At 43.3% G+C, this 24,264-nt stretch overlaps 1 protein-coding gene and 1 long non-coding RNA gene across 3 annotated transcripts; one reads left to right on the forward strand and one right to left on the reverse strand.

The window, feature by feature from the left end:
• Nucleotides 1-987: 987 nt before the first annotated feature.
• On the reverse strand, nucleotides 988-23,740 carry LOC122226857. Its single transcript, XR_006205793.1, has 3 exons — nucleotides 23,462-23,740; nucleotides 2,129-2,316; nucleotides 988-1,354 (listed from the first exon to the last, which is right to left on the reverse strand). It is a non-coding gene; the product is annotated as an uncharacterized LOC122226857 (long non-coding RNA).
• On the forward strand, nucleotides 3,858-8,107 carry LOC122226845. 2 transcript variants are annotated; one of them, XM_042950705.1, is made up of 2 exons: nucleotides 3,858-4,120; nucleotides 6,912-8,107. In XM_042950705.1, exon 2 carries the CDS (start codon nucleotides 7,328-7,330, stop codon nucleotides 7,934-7,936), a length of 609 nt encoding a protein of 202 aa, XP_042806639.1. In that variant the 5' UTR covers nucleotides 3,858-4,120; nucleotides 6,912-7,327; the 3' UTR covers nucleotides 7,937-8,107. The 2 variants fall into 2 exon arrangements, with proteins under 2 accessions (XP_042806639.1, XP_042806629.1); XM_042950695.1 differs by having other exon boundaries at nucleotides 6,932-8,107.
• Nucleotides 23,741-24,264: the final 524 nt, after the last annotated feature.

Genomic DNA, 24,264 nt, shown 5'->3' on the forward strand with positions numbered 1-24,264 from the left:
ATTTATTCAGTCATTGCCATATGAATTGCATCTTAGTCTAAGAAAACAATTAGTAAGAGAAAGTACATATTTATAGTAGACATCTATTAATACATGAAGGTGAAAGATAGGATGAAGTAATCATCATTTTGTAACATGTCCCCAACCCCCATGATATAATGGATCTAGGTAATAATCATTAACAGATGCTAATGCCACTAATTAACACATTAATGGGAGAATATGTAACTGAGGGATCAAACATATATTGCCTAAATCCAGCTATAATTCTTAATCTCACTGTAAGATATTATGTACCTTTTAATTAACAGGTAAATGGCATCACTTATGAAATATTTTTGCCTATAAAATTCAAACTAAATCTAACAAATATCAAGATCTTATGTTCATACAGTTATGAATAATAAAAGAACAATTAACACCGGAAGAGATCAGTCAAATCCAGGAAGTGGAAAATTCTACAGGATAAATTACCTACATTTTCAACAATAAAAGGCAAGAAAAAAGGCCTTGGTAAATTGCCACAAATAAAAAATATTTATGAGGCAAATCAACTACATGTGTTGTAATGTGTGGATCTTCTTTGAATCCCGATTTAAAGAAATCAAGTGAAAAAAGGACATTTTTAAGACTGGGGGCAATTTGAACACATACCGATGATATAATACTAAAATTATTGTTAGAACTATAAAATGTAATAGTAGCAACACGATTATGAAGAAAGTCCTGGTGTATTTTAGATGCTGTAGTAGTGACAGAGTGAATGATACGACGTCTATTATTTGCTTTAGAATACTCTGGGGGAAAAATGTGAGGGACAGGTGAAATAAGATTGCCAAACGTTGAAAAATAGTTAAAACCTGGTTGACGGATACATTAAGGTTCATTAAACTATTTTTCTCCATGGGTATATTTGGATTTCTCCATAATAAACATTTAAAGTGAAATTTTTTAAACTTAGAATCATATCAAAAGGTGTCCAAGATATATAAATATAAGTAATTCAAAACTTGATGACACAGTTTATCTGTGTGTATGTAAAAGATACATTCCAAATATGTTTAAAAATTGGTTGACCTCCCAATGTCAGATTCAGCAAATCTCTAACATGATATGCACATACTATTCATCTGAATTCGAAAGGGAGGTCAATGTTTACAACCCAGTATGAGAGCCCAGATACCTCTTTGTTCCGGCCCTGAAATATTATCATGCATTTTGCCATTGTACCTTGTTGGTAATGGATGCGGAGCAGACAGACGCCATTGCTGGTTCTCTCTGTAGCGACTTCTTTCTGGTGCACCCGTAACACAGGCCAGCTATGCCTTCCTTCTCCCTTGGATTTCAGCAGTCACTGGGTTCAGACAATTCTGACTTGGCCTCCCCCTTCTAAGAACCCAGGCTGAGCTCTCCTATTCTGTGTATCTTTGTTCTGATCTTCACCTCAGCTATGAGAATCCGAAATTGCTCCCATAAACCTTTCAACTAGCTACAGCTTTCAATCTGCCATCTTTACTGTCTATTGTTCGATTTTTCTGTTTTGTTATTTCTCATTTATTATTCTACTGTAGCCTATTTTTTTCCCCCTGCAATTAAACAAACAATACAAGTCTCACTTTAAAGGGAGGTATCATGTTTGGAATATACGTCTGGTGATGCTCACAGCATTGGCTGTGTTCTCTTGACTGTGTCTTTGCTCTCTCCCTAGAATGTAGGGTCTGAAAGCTACAGCCGGTTGTCTTTGTGTTGGGTGGCTCCCCTTACAGCACCCGGAACACAGAAGGATATCAAAATTTGCTTCCTAAGTGTTGGGGATAACTAGACTTTATTACAGTAAGATGAATATCTAGTTGAGGAAATCTATAATGTATTCACAGATGCTTTTGTCAACAGGTTGTTAGACACAGATGAAGAGGAATGTATTACAATGCAATACACCATCGACATGATATACTAAGGAAAAACATAATCCATTTAGAGAAAGAAAATTCCCCCAGAGGCAGTATTTAACATTTGTTCTCATTAAGATTATAATTCTACCCATGATAATATTGAGAATGATGATAATCACAGTAATAATTGAGCAAATTAAAAACATGGACGTGCACGCTTGCACTGCTCCAGCTACCTTGTAAGGAGAGGTGATTTGTCCCCATTTCACAGATGACAAAAGGAGGCCTAGAGAGGTGAGATAATCTGCTGAGGAGAACTTCCCCTTCACCCAAGCCGTCCAGTTTCTGCAGCTTCTGGGAGAAACACCGGTCCAAACACAGTCTGAGGTCCTTGGAATTGAGCAATCACCAGGAGAAGGCAGCACTGGGAAGTGAAAGTCCAATGTAAGAACTGGCTCACCACCCTTGCAACCTCCTTCACATCACAAATTCCCTTGTCACTCCCCTCATTCAGAGTGTTCAGCCTGGAAACCTAGGTTTCTGTGTCCATTCCAACATTACAAACCAGTGTCCCCCCCAGTTTTCTTTTCTCAGGTGCACTAGTCCTTTTTATTGTCAAACCCAATTCAATCTATCACGAAGAGAATTTGATCCTGGATAATTTCATCCAAGGTGATTGGGTTTTGTATGAATATCATCAGGTCTTTTGATGCAATTATCTGGTGTGAGCTGAGTGCACCACCACCCTGAGCTCAGCCACTCCCTTCTCTCGGGACCTGGAAGGGCTCTCATGGGACCGCCAAGACTTCCCCTGGGAAAAACGCTTTCCAGTCCCCGTGGGCTTCTGCGCTGGCGCTGCTCCGGTAACCGACACTTGCAGAGCCTGGAAGACATGACCCAGGACGTCCGCCCCCCACCAGGAAACCCCCTAGGAGCCAGACGCGCCCCGCGTCAGCCGGACGCCAGCCGGGAGCCAGGCCGCCGCCCGCCCCCGCAGCCTCCCGCGGCGGGGTCTCCTCTCTCCGGGACCCACGAGAGGAGCCCGAGGCCTCTGACGGTGGGGACCCCTCAGAGGGTCGCCCTGTTCCTGACCCCAGGAGCCACCACCGCACGTCCCAAGGCACTGGATCCGAAGCGCTGTGGCCCAGACGCCCCTGGCCACCAAGGAGCCCTGAGATTTCTGCCGAGACCCTTCTCCGCTCACCATCCTTCGCGCACGGAAGGCGTTACGGTGACACCTGTGCGTTTGCAGGATAACCACGGAAGCAGCCTTGTCTTCGGAGTCCGTAGACCATTTTCTTTCCGCTACTCACTGACCAGGAACAACGCCAAAGTCTTTATTTCTCCCGCGTGTCCCCGGTTCGTCTGCCAGGGAGCGACGAGGCGCAGGGGTGCGGGTGGCCGGTGACGGTTCCCGCGCCGGACCCTCGGCCGACGGGCTCTGCTGCGCGCGGGGAAGGCGGTGGGGTCTGCGGTGCATTGGGGTGCAGTGGGGGCGGCCAGGAGTACAGCGTGGCGCTTGGTGGGTCCAGCAGACGATGGCTCCTGGAACAGCAGGCAGGCGGCCGGCAGCCTCCAGGACTCCGCTCAGCCGGGAAACGCCCCCGCCGCAGGGCCCTGGCCGTTCCGAGCTGGGCTCTGTCTCAGAAGCCCTCGGGGCATTCGCAAGTGTCTCTGCCCCCGCCACCACCGCACTCCCCCACCCCCCTCTCCAAACTCCCCCGGAAGTTCAGGGGCCCTCAGGCGCCGGCCAGAGCCCAACGAGTGCCCCTTATCCCTCGACTCTCTGCAGCCTTTTGGCCCAGCGCCTGCCAGCGTCCCCCGAGCTGACCTGCCTCAAGGTCGCTGAGGTGCAAGGTGAGGGACGTCGTGACCTGGACACGTGACCCGAGAAACCGGCCCCCCCCCCGGCTGAGAGCAGAGGGTTTGAGGTCGCGGAAGGTTTGAGGTCGTGGAGCGGGCGTGCTCATTTGCAATCTGCATCTCTGCGAGGTGACTTTCTCAAGGTGCCTTAACTCCCAACACCGAAGGGACTCCATCCTGGAGGTGGGAGGGAACTCTCCCTTGAGAACAATACCGAACAATAAGGCAAGAGTGTCGGGCTCAGCAGGTGCGGCCACTTTAGAATTCCCCAACTAGATGAATTCTAACACGCACCTGCCCCACCCCCAAGGTTTCTGAGAAGCTATTGTGAACCTGTCAATTTTCTAGTTACAGTATATCTGTATGTAAGTATGTAGCACAGAAATTGAACAATAATATACATACCTTTATGTAGCCAGCTTTGCCTACAGAATGAACTTTCTCAATTTCATTTACCCTAGATACATTTCTTTGGGGGTTTACAACGACTTAATTCGTACTTCCTATTGCTTTTCCCAGCTCTTAGTTTTGACTATAAACATGCCGATCTTGTGGGCGGATTGTGTGTGTGCTGGGGGGAGATGTGTGCTTGTTCGTGCACCGTGTGTAACAGACTGCCACTTAAGTTTTGTTTTTCGAGAATATGTGTGAGAATATGTGCTTTGTAAATTTGATCACTGTGTTACTCTACCAAATACAGTCCTAACTGCAGTGTAAGAAATATGTATTACCCTACAATGTGACAGTCATTGGTAGTATCAATGGGTAATAAATATCTTTTCAATTTGGTAGGCGAAAGATACGTGCTCTTGTTTCAATGTCTGTGTTTTTTTGTTTTTAGGAGTTTGAACCTCGTTTAATAAACTTTTTTAAAATAAGAAAATTATGTGATATGAATGGTATTTTGCTTTCAACAAAACCGAGGAACTAAATTTTACTTGTTTGAGATGAAGTTTAAGTTCCCTGAGCGATATTGGCTGGAAGCTGCCCTGAGTTCCTTGCCAAGTGGGCTCCTGCAGAGGTCGGCTGGTCACAAGAGATCCTGCCCCAGAGAGAAGTCCGGGAGAGGCCGTGTGAGCAGGCTGAGGCAGGAGCCAGGTTAAGCATGGAGTCTTTCTCCTGGATAATTTTCTTGCTTGCTCTAGCTAGGGAGCTACACTTTGGTCTTTAGTTTCAGGGTCCTCTCAACCCTCCACCCCTACCAGCAGCACCAGTCTCAGCTCCTAACCACATCAGACTCTGCATGATTCCATCTTTGGACTACTTTGTGCCAACGGGGATTGGAGAAGCTCCTTGTTCCTGTCCCAGGACCCCTATGCTAAGAAAATTAACACATAAAGAAGGGATTCAAATTCTTGATTAAAATGACTTATTTCTTTTTTTTAATGTTTATTTATTTATTTTTGAGAGAAAGAGAGAGAGAGCGTGCGTGCACAAGCTGGGGAGGGAGGGAGAGAGAGAGAGGGAGACACATTCTGAAGCAGGCTCCAAGCTGTCAGTGCAGATCCCAATGAGGGGCTTGAACTCACGAACCAGGAGATCATCACCTCAGCTGAGGTCGGATGCTTAACCAACTGAGCCACCCAGGCACCCCTAAAATGGCTTATTTCATTCTTGATGGAAGGATGTGTAAGAAAGGAAAGATGTCAGGTTTCAAGATGAAATATTGAGAGAAATTTTTCTTCTTTAAAGTTTATGGTTTCATCTAAAAAATCACGATCAATATAAAACAAATATTCTTAAAATATCCTGAAAACAGAAAGAAAAACTTCCAATATTTACACATTATTAAGGAAGTCTAAATCATTCTTCTAAGATGGTTAAAAGGAAAAGATTATAATAAGTAAATATAATGTTGAATGTGATATCACTGTTGTATTCTTTTTATGCTTTTTAGGAACAGAAATGAAATATGCTCAAATAGTTGAAGCATCAAATAACTTATTAGGGATAATTTTTTTTAATTTAATGGAATAATGAGGACATAGTTTAGACTGAACAACAGTAATGGTTTTTAGAACCACAGAGCAAAGTGGGTCCCAAAGAATAATCAGAAAACACGAATCCACAACTACTACTACTGTTGATCTGTTCAGAATCACCAAATCCCTGGCAAGTGTTACCATATCGGGTCATTCCAAGTGTTTGTGGGGAATGCATGCATGGAGTAATCCTCAGGCATTATTGTTGGAGGGTATGTGTTGCCTGTCTCCTGAAGAACAATATGGCATTACTCAATGAATTTAGGTTTTTGCACTTTTTCATGGCATAACTCTGTTCATGGGTATATATTTTAGAGAAATTCTCTCACAAGGACTATCATATGTGGTGAAGTTGGGTAATTGATGTTCTGAGTGTCTACTGTGGGGCAGCAGATAGGTAAAATGTGGCAGGGGCTCATGGGAGGTTAGTATGTCAGCAGTGGAAACCACAGACGAAATGTACATGTAACAGAGGTGTCTAGCTGGGTCAGTCCAAAGAGCATGTGACTCTTGATCGTGGGGTAATGAGTTCAAGCCCCATGCTGGGTGTAGAGATTACTAAAAATAAATAAATAAATAAACTTAAAAACATTTTTATTTAAAAAAATTTTTTTTAACGTTTATTTATTTTTGAGACAGAGAGAGACAGAGCATGAATGGGGGGAGGGTCAGAGAGAGAGGGAGACACAGAATCAGAAGCAGGCTCCGAGCTGTCAGCACAGAGCCCGACTCGGGGATCGAACTTGTGAACCACAAGATCATGACCTGAGTCGAAGTCGGACACTTAACCGACTAAGCCACCTAGGCGCCCCTAAAAACATTTTAAAAAAGAGAAATGTAGGGCACCTGGGTGGCTCAGTCAGTTACGTGTGTCCAACTCTTGATCTAGGCTCAGGTCTAGATCTTGACAGTGTGGTTTCAAGCCCTGCACTGGGCTCTGCTCTGTGCATGAAGCCTACTTACAAAGAAAAAATAAGACAGAAATGTACATGTCACAATTTTATAAACTTGCAAATGAATGGAAAATACTAAAAAATTACAATTTTAAGGAAGGCATGGGACTTTCCTTTTCCCACCTCTACCGAATTACTTCTTTACTCGTTGACCTACATATACTCTCAGTTCAGCTCCAGCATAAACTACGTTTATGATCTTGTTTTCATCTAACGCTCAGGGTCTCATCTTTAACACCAGGCAATCGTCTCTGATACTCTAAAAGAAGGGACATGAGAAGTGTGATTTGTCTACGTGTGCCTGACAAGGAGAGAGGCTTTCTACAGCGACTGTAAACAGCCAGGAACTTGACCTCTCTCCCCAAAGACCTTCCTTCTCCCTGCTCCTCCCTTAAGTCCATCACTGAAACCCTTCAAACTCTCAAAAGCGCCGCCCACAATGATGCAGTTTTCTCCTTAATCTTATCTGGCTCCGAGGTAATTTGCAAGGCTAATGAGGGTCAGCCCCAAGTATCAGGACAGTCCTTTCTGAGATCCTACACACGACAGAGCGCTATAAAAAGGCACACCCGGCGCTGGATGCATCTTCTTTCTCCCAGACTGGCTGCACGTCTCGGCCTGGTCAGAGGCTGAAGCCATGGACCCCCATCTGCCCACACTGGAAGATTGCAGGTGGGCACGTCCGGAGCCCCTCATGCCCCCGGGCCTGAACCGAGAACAGGCCTGGGCCTGGGCGCTGGATAACTTCCCGGCGCTGAGCCGCCCCTCCTGCCAACGCCCCCAGTTGTGCGGGAACTGGAACCCCGGTGCGTGCGGGAGGCTGAGCCACGCTTGCCCTTGGCACGGAGATGGTCCCCGGCTTGAGAGGGGCCAGAAACGCTGTCGAGACCCTCACGTCCCGGCTGAGACCGCGATGGAGCTACAGTCACCTCCACGAGAGGCACATGCGACAGACCGTGTTGCCCGATGGACCCTGAACCGGCCAGGGGATGCCAGCGCCAGCGGTGGTGGACAGACCCACGGCCAGACCGCCTCCAGGAGCCCAGGCCGTCCCCGGAAGCTGCTGAAAACCGTGGCTCAAAGCAAGGTGGAAGCTGGAGAGGGAAAGAATTCCAGCATCGTCGTCGGGGCCCACAGCGCCCCTTCAACCGATGCGCTGGAAGGAGCCCGAGACACCCTATGGGGCCCTCATTCTGTCTGTGTGGACTTCTCCTCGCTGGACTGGCCGGACCGAGATGAACCTTGAGGTCTCTGGTGGAGAACCTTCCTTATTTACTTTACCTGTCCTCAATTACCTACAGGTTTTTACATTAGAAAACATTCTTCATGGAATCAGTATCTTGAAAAACTTCTTCTAGAGCTACTGAGAATCGACACAAATTCTAATCTTCCTCGAGTTCCACACGACAATTAAAGCCTTTTCCCCTTATTCTCAGCCTGTGGATTTAATTTTGGGCGGGTGTGGTCAGGCCCCGAAGGGAGTGGTGGGTTCGGGGCTGAAAGGCTGGTGGGAGCTCATTAAAATCAAAGAAATGCAAATTAAAACAATGAATACCAGAGGGGAGGGGGGATAATGGGTGAAATAGGTGAAGGAGATTGAGTTCATTTATATCGAGGAGCACTAAGTAATGTGTAGAATTTATCCAATGTTGGTAAACATATAGAAAGAAGTAATTCTCAGTTACTCACTTTGGGAATGAGTTTGAAAAGCTCTTTGGGAAGGCAATCTGGCAAATTTATATTAAACATCTCAATGAGCATTAATTGGGCCCAGAAATTCTACTTCTTACAAGCAAGAAATTAGAAAGACAAGCCTGCTGGAGGAGTTAAGATGGTGGAGGGGGACCCTAAGCTTGTCTCCTTCCTTGAAGACAGCTGGATGGTTATCAAATCATTCAGAAGACCCAAGAAACCCATCAGAGGTCTGAGAGAACAAAAACTGCAAGTCTACCAGTAGAAAAGGGTCCTTGGTTTGGAAGGGAGGAGGTGGAGAGGGTTGCTTGGTGGAGACAGAGCACTGGGTGTGGCCGCAGGAAAGGAGGGAAGCCACCGCCAACCATCACAAGCAGTGGAACACAAAATCTCAACTTTTGGAAGTCGGTTCCTGTGAGGACATGCCTGGCTCAAACGTGCTCAGGTGGCAAAGCGGCATGGAGTCCCAGGAGTGCCAGCATGGCCTGAGGATCCCCTGGGTCGCAAGAAGAAAGGGTGGCTCCAGTGTGCCGCGCTGTTCCAAGGCATCGGAGCAGGGACTCAGGCGGAGAGCAGTGAGCTGGGATGTCTGCTCTCTGCTCTGTTTTGCCGTAAGTTCCGAACTGCTGCTTGGTCGTGGGACCGTCTTCCTTGCACACCCGGCAAACAGCAAAAACAGGGTGATACCCTCCTCCAGGGGAACAACGCAGGTCACACACAGGTCGAGGCCGGGGCCGTCCCTAAGATGGGGTGTTTTGAAACCCAGTCCCGCGCCTGAGATAAAAAAAGCTCAGAACGTAGGCAGGGTGAATGCAGGGTTCTGACCGAAATCAGGGACACAAGAGGGGTGATTGGTTGCTCTTCTCTGAGGGTTCCCCGAAACGTTGGGGGTGCGGAAACTTTGAGCTCTGGGGCTAGAGAGCGGTCCCGCCATGTTCATCCCACCCCTCGGCGCTGAAACCTTCAGGAAGCAAAACAGCGGCACCTAGTGGAGGCCAGAGCGGCTTGCACCAAACTCCCCACCCCACAGGTGAATCTCCACTAGGGCAAGTCCACCTGAGAATCAGTGCAACAGGCCCCTCCTCTAGAGACCAGCACAAACAACTTGCTGGCATCGAGTCTACTGATCACAGAGTGCTGCAAAACCTTCGCTCTAGGGTAAATAGGATCTAGCTTCCTTTTCACTTTTATTCTGTGATTTTTTATTATGGGTTTTTTATTTCGTTTCTTTTTTTCAATCCCTTTTTTATTTTCTTTACTATTTTTAATTCTTATATATATATATTTATTTTATTTCAGATCTAGATTCATTTAACACACAGACCACACACATCCAAGATCTAGGTTTTTAAAAATTTTTCTTTTTCCCTTTTTGTTTTTTTCCCTTCTTCTTTTCTGGACAAAATGAGGAGACGTACAAATTCACCTCAAAAGAAAGAACAGGAAGTTAATCTCACAGCCAGGGATTTAATCACTACAGATATAAGTATGATGTCTGAACTAGAATAGAAAGCAATGATTGTGAAGATACTAGCTGGGCTTGAAAAAAGCATAGAAGACACTAGAGAATCCCTTTATGCAGAGATAAAAGAACTAAAATCTAGTCAGGTTGAAATTAAAAATACTAAAACAGATGTAAACCCAAATGGAGGCCATACAAAAGAGGATAGATAAGAAGATTTGCATAGGAGAGAATCAGTAAAAAAGAAGATACAATTGGGGGGGGGGGGAGATGAAGCTAAAAAAAAGAAAAAAAAGAAAGAAAGAAAGGTAATAAATCCCCAAGGCAGACTTACGGAACTAAGTGACTTATTAAAATGGAATAACATTCCTATCATAGGAGTCTCAGAAGAGAAGAGAGAGAAAAAGGGGCAGAAGGTTTATTCAAACAAAGTATAGTTGAAAACTTCCCTAATTTGGGGAAGGACACAGATATCAAATTAAAAAAAGCACAGAGAACTCCCATTAGATTCAATAAAAGTTGACCATCACCAAGGCATATCATAGTCAAATTCACAAAATACACAGACAAGGAAAGAATCTTGAAAGCAGCAAGGGAAAAAAGTCCTTAAGCTACAAGGGAAGACAGATCAGGTTTACAGGAGATCTGTCCACAGAAACTTGGCAGGCCAGACAGGAGTGGCAGGATATATTCAACGTACTGAATGGGAAGAATATGCAGCCAAGAATTCTTTATCCAGCAAGGCTGTCATTCAGAATAGAAGAAGAGATAAACAGTTTTCCAGACAAACAAAAACTGAAGGAGTGAGTGACCACTAAACCAGCCCTGCAAGAAATCTTAAGAGGACTCCTTGAGGGGAGAAAAAAAGACCAAAAGCAATAAGGACAAGAGAGGAACAGAGAACATCACCAGAAGCACCAAATCTACAGGTAACACAATGGCACTAAATTCATATCTTTTAATAATCACTCTGAATGTAAATGAGCTAAATGTTCCAATCAAAAGATGTAGGGTATCAGAATGGATAAAAAAAAAAAAAAAACAAGATCTGTCTGTATGCTGCCTGCAAGAGACTCATTTTAGAACTAAAGACACCTGCATATTGGAAGTGAGGAGATGGAGAACCATCTATCATGTTAATGGATATCAAAAGAAAGCCAAAATAGCCATATTTATATAAGACAAACTAGATTTTCAACAGACTGTAACAAGAGATGAAGAAGAACCTTGTGTCATAATTAAGGGGTCTATCCATCAAGATTCTAACAATTGTAAATATGTATTTCCCCAACTTGGAGCACCCAAATATATAAATCAATTAATAACAAACGAAAAGAAACTCAATGATAATAATACAACAGTAGTGGGGATGTTAACACCCCACTTACAACAATGGACAGAGCATTTAAGCAGAAAATGGCTTTGAATGACACACTGGACCAGATGGACTTAACAGATACATTCAGAATACTTCATCCTAAAGCGCAGAATACACACTTTTCTCCAGTGCACATGGAACATTCTCCAGAAGAGATCACACATCCGGTCACTAATCAGTCCTCAACAAGGACAAAAGGACTGAGATCATACCATGCATATTTTCAGACCACAACACTATGAAACCTGAAGTCAACCACAAGAAAAAACTTGGAAAGCCCTCAAATACATGGAGGTTACAGAACATCTTACTAAAGAATGAATGGGTTAACCAGAAAAGTAAAGAAGAAATACAAATATACATGGAAGCAAATGAAAATTAAAACACAACAGTCCAAAACTTTTGGGATGCAGCAAAGGCAATCCTAAGAGGGAAATGTATTGCAATTCGGGCCTATCTCAAGAAGCAAGAAAGGTTCCCAATACACAACCTAACCTTACACCTTAAGCTGGGAGAAAAGGAACAGCAAATAAAGCCTAAAGAAGGCCAGCAGAAGAAGGGAAATAATAAAGATTAGAACGGAAATAAATGATATAGAAACAAACAAACAAAAAGGAGTAGAACAGATCAATGAAACTAAAAGCTGGTTCTTTGAAAGTATTGATAAAATGGATAACCCCTAGCCAGACCTATCAGAAAGAAGAGAGAAAGGGCCCACATAGATAAAATCATGAATGAAAGAGGGGAGATCACAACCAGCATTACAGAAATAAAAGCAATTAGAATACTATGAAAAATTACATGCGAACATAGTGGGCGATCTGGAAGAAATGGACAAATTTCTAGAAGCTTACAAACTACCAAAACTGAAACAGGAAGAAAAATAAAAATTGAACAGACACATAACCAGCAAAGAAATTGAAATAGCAATAAAAAATCTACTAACAAACAAAAGTCCTCAGCCAGATGGCTTCTCAGGGGAATTCTATTAGAAGTTTAAAGAAGAATGAATACCCATTCTTCTCTATCTGTCCAAAAAATAGAAATGGAAGGAAAACTTCCAAACTCATTCTATGAAGCCAGCATTACCTTGATTCCAAAACCAAAGACCGCACTAAAAGGGAGAATAACAAGCCTAAGTCCCTGATGAACATGGATGCAAGAATTCTCAATAAAACACTAGCAAATAAAATTCAATACTATATTAAAAGAATTATTTACCTTGGTCAAGTGGGATTTATTTCTCGGATGCAGGGTTGATTCAATATTTGCAAATCAATTAACATGATACAGCACATTAACAAAAGAAAGAATGAGGACCAGATGATCCTGTCAATAGATGCAGAAAAAGCATTTGACAAAACACAGCATCCATTCTTGATAAAAACCCTTAGCTAAGTATAGGGATAGATGGAACATATCTTAACATTATAAAGGCCATATACAAAAGACCCACAACTAATGTCATCTCCAATGGGGAAAAACTTTCCCCATAGTCAGGAGCAAAACAAGGATGACCACTCTCACAATTCCTACTCAACATATACTGGAAGTCTTAGCCTCAACAATCAGACAACAAAAAGAAATAAAAGGTATCCAAATTGGCAAGGAAGAAGCCAAGCTTTCACTATTTTCACACAACCTGATACTCTATGCAGAAAACGTGAAAGACCCCACCAAAAAATTGCTAGAACTAATACATGAATTCAGCAAAGTCACAGGATATAATATCAGTGTGGAGAAATCTTTTGCATTTCTATACACCAATAATGAAGCAAGCAGAAAAAGAAATTAAAAAATTGATCCCATTTGCAATTGCATGAAAAACAATTAGATACATAAGAATAAACCTAACCAAAGAGGTAAAAGATCTGTACTCTGAAAACTACAGAGCATGTATGAAAGAAATTGAAGTGGATACAAAGAAATGGAAAAGCATCCCATGCCCATGGATTGGAAGAATAAACATTGTTAAAATGTCGATACTACCCAAAGCAATCTACACATTTAATGTAATCCCTATCAAAATAACACCAGCATTTTTTGCAGAGCTAGAAGAAACAATTCTAAAATTTGTATGAAACCACAAAAGACCCTGAATAGCCAAAGCAATTCTGAAAAAGAAAAAACCAACTGAAGGCATCCTGAGTCCAGAATTCAAGCTATATTACAAAGCTGTAGTCATCAAGACAATATGGTTCTGGCACAAAAACAGACACAGAGATCAATGGAATAGAATAGAAAACCCAGAACTGGACCAACAACTATATGGTCAACTATTCTTTGACAAAGCAGGAAAGAGGACCCAATAGAAAAAGACAGTTTCTTCAACAAATGGTGTTGGGAAAATTGGACAGCTACAAGCAGAAGAATGAAACTGAACCACTTTCTTACACCATACACAAAAATAAATTCCAAATGGATGAACGACCTAAATACGAGACAGGAAATCATCAGAGTCCTAGAGGAGAACACAGGCAGCAATGTCTTTGACCTCGGCTGCAGCAACTTCTTACTAGACATGTCTCTGGAGGCAAGGGAAATAAAAGCAAAGATGAACCATTGGGACCTCATCAAGATATAAAGTTTCTACACAGTGAAGGAAACAACCAACACAACTAAAAGGCAACCGATGGAATGGGAAAAGATATTTGCAAATGACATATCAGATGAAGGGTTAGTATCCAAAATCTATAAAGAACTTACCAAACTCAACACCTGAAAAACAAAGAATCCAATGAAGAAATGGGCAGAAGACATGAATAGACACTTTTCCAAAGAAGACATCTGGATGGCTAACAGACACATGAAAAGGTGCTCAACATCGGTCATCATCAGGGAAATACAAATCAAAACCATAATGAGATACCAACTCACACCTGTCAGAATGGCTAAAATTAACAATACAGGGAACAACAGGTGTTGGCGAGGATTCAGAAGAAGGGGAACCCTTTTGCACTGTTGGAGGGAATGCAAACTGGTGTAGCCACTCTGGAGAACAGTATGGAAGTTCCTTGAAAAAGTAAAATTAGACTACCCTATGATCCAATAATTGCACTACTAGAGTTACCCAAAGGACATAAAAATAGAGATTTGAAGGGGTAAATGCACCCCAATGTTTACAGAAGCACTATCAACAATAGTCAAACTATGGAAAGAGCCCAAATGAAGATATGGTATATATACACACAATGGAATATTACTCAGCCATCAAAAAGAATGGAATCTTGCCATTTGCAATGACATGGTTGGAGCTAGAATGTTATGCTAAGCAAAATAAGTCAACGAGAGAAAGACAAATACCATATGATTTCACTCATATGTGGAATTTAAGGAACAAAACAGATGAACATATGGGAAGGGGGAAAAAAGAGAAGAGAGGAAAACAAACCACAAAGACTCTTAACCATAGAGAACAAACTGAGGGTTGACAGAGGGAGATGGGATGCGCTAGATGGGCGATGGGCATTAAAGAGGGCACTTGTTATGATAAGCACAGAGTGTTGTATGTAAGTGAAGAATCACTGAAGTCTACTCATGAAACCAATATTGCACTGTATGCTAACTAAAATTTAAATTAAAAAAATAAAAACAAGGGTGCTTTGCAGTAAAAGATTAGAAAAAAAAATCATCGTACATCTGTACAATCCCAAACTATGCAGCCCTTAGAAATAAAATGGAAGGCATGATTTTGAAAAGCCATCCTAGAGGCTAAATAGGCTCCGGGCCTCTGAATCCTGGGAAGGCAGTGACTAGCAATGGGGCTAAGCGGGTATTATTCTAACCCAGGTGGGGAGGGAAGCACTGAGGCTCAGCCACCCAGGTAGGCTTAGAGAAGGGCAAAGTCTGGGGACTCTTCCCTATGTGGATACCCTCTTGCAGTTCTCTCCACAACCACCTGCCCTGGTGTCTAATTCAGCCCCTGACCTCCAGTATTAGGCTCCATGAGGCTAATGCTGGACCAGAGGAACCCAAGTATCAGCTCTAAGGCAGGCCAGTCTGGTAGCTTTCCAGCTTCTCACTGCACAAAATCTCTGAGTCCCCATCATTTTCCCCCGTCCCGGCAGTTCTCATTGCAGGAGGTGTGCCATTCCCCCGAGCCTCCTCTCAGCTGCTGGAGGTGGCCCAGACCCGGGCTTCTATGGTGTGCAGGGCAGGCAGTAGGCAGGGCTCCTGCCTCCTGCAGGCAGACAGCCAAACCCTTGCAGCACGACGACAGATGAATCTCCAATCCCTCAGGCTTGTAGATGGTAAAACAATATGTCAGGGCCAAGAGGCCAAGAGAGATGAGAAGGAGGCAGCAGTCTTCTAGCCTAGGACATTTAGTCATTAGAAAATAAGGTGCTGAAAACAGATGTTGGTGTTAACCTTCAGTGCAGATTGTTTCAGGAAGCCTGGCTTGGTGAGAGGAAATATATAAACATGCTCTTCCTGAATGACATTAATCAGAACTGCGTTGAGTGCGGTTTTGGTTGAGTCTGCTGATTGGGTCGTGCTAGCATTTAGGTGGCCATAGCAAGCTTACTAGTGTTTTCAGAGAAGCAAAATGGAAAAAAAAAAAAAAAAAAAAAAACCTTCCAGGAAAGGTATTTTTCTCTTTTTTTCAGTGACGTCTACTTTTCCTCTGTTCGAAGGAACAGATAGTAAGCATGCCAGCAAATAAATGCATTAGACTATTTTAGTATAATAAGTGCTATCAAGAATGTTCTACAAATCCATTGAAAAGAAGGTAACAGGGAGAGTGCCATGTTACCTTGGAAAGTCAAAATAGAATTATTAGAGATATGGGAGTGTCTTTTCAAGTTAAATCAGAATAATGTGATGAAAACGCGACACAAAATCTGAGGAAGCAGTTATCAAGAGAGAACATCAAATTTAAGGACTCTGAGTCTAGAACAAGATCAATAAAGTCAGGGACAGAGGGCAGGCAAATGGTGACTTTCTGTGGCCCAAATAGGATCTATATGGACCATAACAATCTCAGAGTCCTCTATCCAAGAGGACCTACTAGCATAGTCATACTTGATAGATAATTTAAAAGAAGGATCAAATTTTTGAGTTCATTTTGATTGAAAGATTTAATTACTGATAATAACACTGCTCAAATATATGATATTGACCTAATAAATTATGAAATTGATCAGAAATATAACCAAGGGATTGATAAGAGAGATCTGATAGTGTTGGAAAGTGTGTTCACATTTTTTTTTTTTCTTCATTTGGTCAGATTATATGACCCCCCCCCCCCCCCCCCCCCCCCCCACACACACACATCTGCTGAGCTTTGTAGTTTTTAGGTATTGTGACACTATACTTCCCAGGTAGAATATAAAATAAAGAGAGTATTAAAAAAAAGTGTTATAAGTGGCTATTCAAGAAGCCTTTCCTGGCACTAGAAACCCATAGAATTTTGATTTAAAAGTAACATTGTAAATTTAGATGGTGTAAATTCCAGATCCCCTAATAAATTGTCCTCTGTCTTAGCAGTTTCTGCCTAGGAGAGTTAAGAAGAACCGGTGCCCTGTTTGGTTCAGTTTGGAGGGAGAGGCATGTGAACTTGTGGGCTGCTCATTAGGTCTTCGCCTGGGTAATGGAGCTTCCCACTGGGAAACCCCACTCTTATGAGCGATAGCCACCCAGGCACCTTTTTCTCTCTACAACACAAGCATCCACTCACGGTTCACACCTGGATAGATATATCCCTGCTATCTGACACAGAAAGCTGAAGCCTGCTTTTGGGGATCACTGCTGAAGTAGATGATAACTTGCCAGTTGAGGCTGCTCCTGCTCTCAGGACCCTTTATCTAGACACCTAGAGTCCATTTACAGGGATACTTTCCATTTCTGGTTGTAAAAGTTCCCATTATTTTCCTGATATCTTATAAGAAATGTGCATCATTTACGGTGATGGGTATTGAGAAGGGCACTTATTTTTAAAAAAGATTTTTTAATGTTTATTTATTTTTGAGAGAGAGAGAGAGAGAGAGAGAGATACACACACAGTGTGGGCAGGGGAGGGGCAGTGAGAGAGGAAACACAGAATCCCAAGTAGGCTCCAGGCTCTGAGCTGTCAGCACAGAGCGCAGCTAGGGTCTCGAAATTATGAACTGTGAGATCATGCCCTGAGCCAAAGTTGGGTGCTTAACTGACTGAGCCCCCCAGATGCCCCAAGAAGGGCACTTCTTGTGATGTTGTATGTTTGGGTGTTGTAGGTAAGTGATGAATCACTGAATTCTACTTCTGAAACCAAAATTGCACTATATATGAACTAACTAAAACATAAATTAAAAAAAGAAATGTGCATCATTTTAATCCTTCCTTATTGAAAAAAAGGGAAGTTAAATAGATTGCATAGGCACTCATTAGCCATGTGACTTTGAATGTGTGTCTCCAGACGTCAAGAATGTGTGAACACCTGCGTTGTAGAGAGTAGACAGTGCCTGGGTGACTACAGCACACAAAGTGGGGATTTCCCAATGGGGATGCACATTACTCAGCCAAACATTTGCTTGGCAGTTCCTCATGCTGAAATATTACTTAAATTTTGCACCTCTACATTTTTTACCTGTAAAATGCACTTAATACCAGCACCTAATGAAATAGGATCATAAAACCTCTTAATATAATGCCTCTCATATAGTAACTTCTTAGTAAATATTTGCTATTATAATTTAAAGGCAAAGTAAATGGGCATTAGAATCCTTTTATTTGTCTCTTAATAATTTCTAAATACTTTTACTGTTAAAATTTAAATATATTTTTACATGAATAGAACAGTAAGGTGTCAACTGAAAACAGAACTTCCCCCCTCCTTCTCCCAACCTCCTAAATGATAGGTAACCAGTATCGATACCTTGGAGTGCATTTATAGTTTTATACAAAATCAAACACACCAGTACAAATGCAAATATGTAAAAATCATTCCCCTCCAAAAAATCATATCACACACACACATCAATAATTTGACTTGTCAGGTATTACTGTTTGGGACACCTTTCTGTCTTTATTGGAAGACACTGTCTTCTATTTGATGCAGCGTGGCAATCCAATTTATATACTATACTCCAGCATGAGTTGCTAGAACAAAAATTGTGTGAAAAAGTCAGCTTTGCCAAAAATAGTAATATTCTCACGGTCGTCATGCTTAATAGTGGAAGAAGTAGCCTCTGGTGCATTACTGTGGGATTCACCATCCAACCCCTCCCGTACTTAGACCACTGCTCTCCTCTTCCCCATCCATATGTCTGCAGGAGTAGACAAGTTTATGCTTAACCCTTGTGTTAATTGGGTACTGGGTGTTGGCCTAAGTCTTGGCATCTTTTCCCAAGCTGAGCCTGTAAGTCCCTATCCTGGTTTTGAAACTGGGCCTTAGAATTTAATCATAACATGGACTCCAAGGGTCAATTTCCTTCCCGTTTATTGTTACCTACGTCAAGTTTATGTGCAAACATGAGTTTTTCTCATGTCTTCCTATATTGTCCTCAGAGCCATCACATCACAGTCCTCACTGTGGCCCACCCCAACATTCCCAGCCTCTCTGTAAGAAACCCTCACATCACTGCTGCTCACCCGCTGTGTGCCAGGACACAGTCACCCTAAGAGCATACTACTGTCTGTGCACTGATAGCAACAAAAGGGTTATTCTGTTTCAGGATGCATTTCCTCTACTGCCCCTTCTTTAATCCCTTCAATTCACCAAGGATTGTTACACAAGGTTGAAGACAAACAGCTGTATCAATTTTGACAGGATTGCAGGAAATTATCATATAAAATGGAGAAAATTAAACTAAATTTTAAATCTCATTGCTGAGAGTACCCTATGGCCCTCAAGAAAAAAATGAGCCCCTTTAGAAGTAGTCTACTGATAGGGGAAAATAAGGGTTCAAATTAGAATCAGACACCGATTCTACGCAATAACTAGTGCTAACCGGATATCCTGTAAGCTCCAAATCACATCCGCCCCTTCATTAAGTAAGGTGGGCCCACAGCTGTCACCAATTTCTGCACTAGGTGTGAGAGACTCTACTGTGGTTTTCCCCCTTAAGGAGCTTGCATTTTACCTGACTTCTTTCTCAAAAGCAAAAAGATCAGCAATAAGACAGCAATCAGTAGGCAAGGCCTCCTCATTCTAAGACCAGAACCCCAAACCCTGGAAAAAGGAACCCTCTTGCCCCACACAGAGACTGTCCTTGATTTTCTCACTGAGGAAGTCCAATCCCTGCCTATACATGTTCTTGTTAACCATTCTCACAAATCTATATTCTTTCATGCTACCTTTTTCCTTAACAATAGACCAAAACTTATTTTTGGTATAGGTGGATAAGAAATGGAGTTGTTTTATTCTAAAATCCATCTACATTTTTGCATATCAATTTCAATGATTGTGAAGTCTATAAAATATTCTTTCTGTCTTCTTTTTCAAGTTTTAATTACATTCCAGTTAGTTAACATACAGTGTAATATTGGTTTACAGGAGTAGAATTTAGTGATTCACTACTTATATATAACACCCAGGGCTCAACACAACAAATGCCTTCCTTAATCCTATCATCCATTTAGCCCAATCCCTGCCCACCTCTCTCCATCAACCCTCAGTTTGTTCTCTATAGTTGAGACTCTTATTGTTTGCTTTCCTCTCTTTTTGCTCCTTGTCCCTTTGTTTTGTTTCTTAAATTCCACATATAAGTGATATCATATGGTATTTGTGTTTCTCTGACTTATTTCACTTAGCGTTAATACTTTCTAGTTGTATCCACATCATTGCAAATGGCAAGATTTCATTCCTTTTGATGGCTGAGTAATATTCCATTATGGAATACTGTATATATGGACATTTGGACTCTCTCCATAGTTTGGCTATTTTTGATAATGCTGCTATGGACATTAGGGTGCATGTTCCACCTCTTTTTTCTTTTTCCCTTTTTTTATTTTACATTTATTTATTTCTGAGAGACAGAGACAGAGCACAAGTGGGGGAGGGGCAGGGAGAGAATGAGACACAGAATCTGAAGCAGGCTCCAGGCTCTGAGCTGTCAGCACAGAGCCCTATGTGGGGCTCGAACTCACAAACCGTGAGATCATGACCTAAGCCAAAGTCGAACGCTTAACCCATCGAGCCACCCGGGTGCCCCATCTGCCTTGTCTTCCTGAAATCACTTAATTCTTGTCTTGAGAAAATAGCTACCTAGGCAAACCTTGCTGCTTCAATGCCCAATATTGAAGGATGAACTTGCTCCATGCCAACACACAGGGTCAGTGGAACATTCCTAGCTTTGATGCTCAGAAAGGTTGTTTATGAATGAAACTTTAAAAAACAGAGGAGATGCTATACTTAACATATGCTTCTCTTCACAAAATAAAAGGGAAAAAAATGAAAGAGATGGGGATCTCATAGATGAAAAGAGATTTTAAGACATCTCAATGGAATATAATGAGTAGATCTTGCCTGAATCCCGGCGATTCCCCACTTTGTTGAGAAGGGGGCTAATCATCTGCAGTCTGGCCACATTGCTGGTTCTCACTGTAGAGGCTTCTTTCTGATGCATCGACAATGCGGACTTTCTCCCCCTAACCTCACTGGTGGGAAGCAGCTGTCACTGTGGTTCAAACAATTCTCTGGGAAGGTTCTACACCACCAAACCCAGTGAGCTGCAGGCTGAGCCTTCAAAGGGAACAGGGATGTTGAACCATGTTTGTCCCATTCTTGGACTCAGCCCAACAGAGCGTTCTGTCCCGAGTACCTGTGTCCCATGCCCTGAGTTAGCTGCAAAGATACCATGTTATTCCAATGAATTCCTTCGACTTAGTGATACTAGCTGCCTTGACCAGAGCTTCCAACCCTCTGCTTCTTCTCTTGTCCATGTTTTCATCCTTACTATGTCCTTATTTCTACCCCCAACCCTCTCCGTCTCCCTCTCTCTCTCAGCTTTGACTGCCTATCCTCTTTTTTCCTGTTTATTTCTCATTTTACCTCTACCATTGTCTTTTTTCCTCAGCTCATGAAAAAGACGGTCTTTGGTGGGAGTCATCTCAAACATTAGAAGTTTTTTTTCCTGGCACCAAATGAACCACCACAGGGAGTAAGAGTTGTCTGTGTCTCCATGGTTTCTTGACTGTGACTCTGTTCTCCCCCTGAAATGTGAGTTATGCAAAAGCAGGAACCTGTTCTTCTACTCTGCATGTGCAGCACCAACCACAGCACCCTGCTCATGGCGGGTGCTCAAAACATGCTTGTTATGTTCTTGGAATTAAACTGACTTTGTTACATTGAAGATAAACATCTGATCAAGGAAATGTAGGTTAGGATGCACTGACAAATTTACCAAATGGATGTACGAAGTCTGAAATATTTGAGGAAGGATGTAATAGGATTCAATTTCACGATAGATATGATGCAGGAAGGAAAAAGCAATCCACCAAGAGTAATCACATACAAAAAGACATTTTATATTTTATTTATTGATGTTATATTTATCTCAGTAAATAATATTTAGATAAAAATATTTATCTCATATCACCAATGATGACAATGAAAATAGTAATTGTAACAGAACAATTTATTTTCTGCCAGGGATATTTAATTACATAGCCTTTGTATCCAATTTAATCATAAAGGCTACCTTGTAAAATGTTGAGTTTTATCTCCAACCAACAGATGAAAATATGTCGATAAGAAAGGCTAGGTCCTAGCTGAGTGTCCCATATAGAGAAATGATGGACCGACGTTGAACAGAAACAGTATCTGGATCCTTAGATCTTGACCCCCTCCCCATCATACATATTGGCTGAAATTCTGAAGCTATTTTAACTTGGAAACAGACAAATATAAGATGAGGGTGTGAATCTGACTTCTGTCACTAACCAGCAGTGTGATTTCATGCGGAGATAGCCAGCCACTTCTCACTCTGGCCATCTGGGTAAAATCTGCTGGCATGTCCATGAGAATCAATGGATGGAAAGTTACCAAAACTTGTCAGGCACGTGGGATTTTTAAAAAAAAAAAATTATTTTTTTTGTTATTAAAAAATGTTTATTTTTGAGAGAGAGAGAGAGAGAGCGCACAAGCAGGAGAGGGGCAGAGAGACAGAATCTGAAGCAGGCTCCAGGCTCTGAGCTACCAGCACAGAGCTCAAGTTGGGGCTTGAGCTAACTAACCCTGAGATCATGACCAAAGCCAAAGACGGACACTTAACGACGGAGCCACACAGTCGCCCCTAGGATTTTCGTAAATAAAAGAGTAACCTTGTAAATAGCTTGTTTTGACCAAGCCCCTCTACCCAAATTTTCTTTTAAAACAAACACTCTTTAATATTGTCAGTCAACAAAATCAATTCAACTTCAGATAACTCCATCCAAGATGATTGACTTTGTCCTTAATTTCATCGGGCTCCGACTTCTGAGGCAATTTACACCTTAGAAAACGTCCCCACCCATCCTAACATCCTGTGGGCCTATGCCCTGCGCCCAGGAGAGTATAAATTTGCAAGAAAGGAGTCTGTCCACACTTTCCCTCCCGTGGGCCGCTGAAGCAATGGGGCACAGCTATCCATGGGGCACATCCATCCGCTCTGCGTGCGCCAGGCCTGGGATTTGGCCCAGCGGGAGCAGGGACCCAGCACGCCGCTGACTTTGCACTCATTGAGCTCTGGGCCCTGGCCGCTCCCTTTGTATCCGAAGCTTGGCCAGCTCTCTAGGGACGACCAGGACTTCAACCAAGAGCTGCTTCGTCGCCCCTGCGGGCTGCTGCACCAGTACTGCTGGCGACACGGACCCAGAAGCGGAGCACGTGGAGGCGGGGCTCAGGGCCGCCAGCCGCGGCCTCAATGCCCCGAGGCCCGCAAGCAACCAGAGGCGCCCCGCGGCAGAGCCTCCTTGCGCCGGCGTCGCCGGGACCGCCGTTCGCGGTGAAGACACTTGACAGCGGCGTCCTCCTCCTGCCAGACGAGCCACCCCTCGGCTTTCAAAGGCTCCATGGATTGGGTCCCACGCGCTGTGGCCCGGATCCCCGGGGCGGCGGCTCCGCTGCCCGTCTGAAGCGCCCAGGGCCCCTGAGACTTCCCCTGCGAGCATTCCGGGCACGAATCTCCTGGGACAACGAGGCTACAGTAACCGCCCCGTTTAGTAATCTGTTCTAATTACTCAGTGTAAGAATTTGGCCTTCACAGACGTTGGGAGATTTTCTTTTAGCTTTCTTAATAATAAGTGTACAAAAAATGCTCTAATTCTGATTTTTCACTTACGTTTCTGGTTGGCTGTTGGGGAAGGACGAGGCGCAGGAGCGGGAGTGGCCCGTGCCGGTCCCCGCGCGGGGACCCTGGGGCGCCTGGTTTGCAGTGCACGGGGCGGGCGGTGGGGGTTTTCTCCGTGCGCGCGGGGGCGGCCGAGTGGGGGCGTGGAGGGTTGTCCAACTTGCCCGCGCGCGGTGGACTATCCGGGAGACGCAGCACCCGGGCAGCCAGCAGCCGCAAGAACTCCACGCAGCCGGGAAATGTCCCCCGCTCCGTGGCCCTGGCCCTTCTGTGCCAGATTCCATCTCGGTGAGTCTCGTGGCCTCTTCACGTTGCTTCACATGTTCGCAGTTGGAAACTCAGGTTTCTTTTATCTGCGCAACTCACTCCAATGAAAGAAACTATTGTGTTTACTGTTCTAATGTTAGCAGAATGACCTGAGAAGGAACAATTTCTATCTGTGGGAGGTTTGCTTATTTACAAAAACCATGGAGTCCTTCGAAGGCAGCATAAAACCTTATAGCCGGGCAGTTGTTGAATCCTTTGCCGCATCTCTCAGCTCAAAAACTGTGGAGGCTGCGGCGGAGGAAGGAAAATCTTATTTGGGAAGCTTTAGAACCCACCACCTCTGGAGATGGAGCACCAACTGCCCGGAGCCAAGAGGAATCAGCAGCACAACGAGCAGGGCTGACTATTCCACTAGGCAAAATGCCTGGGGCCTCACAATAAGTTCACGGCCTCACAAAATTCTTTTAGTTTCTTTTAAAATCAAAAGGGAAAAATGAAGTCCTTGGTCAAAGAAAATATTTAATATA

This window comes from Panthera leo, chromosome A1, assembly GCF_018350215.1.
Source record: "Panthera leo isolate Ple1 chromosome A1, P.leo_Ple1_pat1.1, whole genome shotgun sequence".
Classification (NCBI taxonomy): Eukaryota; Metazoa; Chordata; class Mammalia; order Carnivora; family Felidae; genus Panthera; species Panthera leo.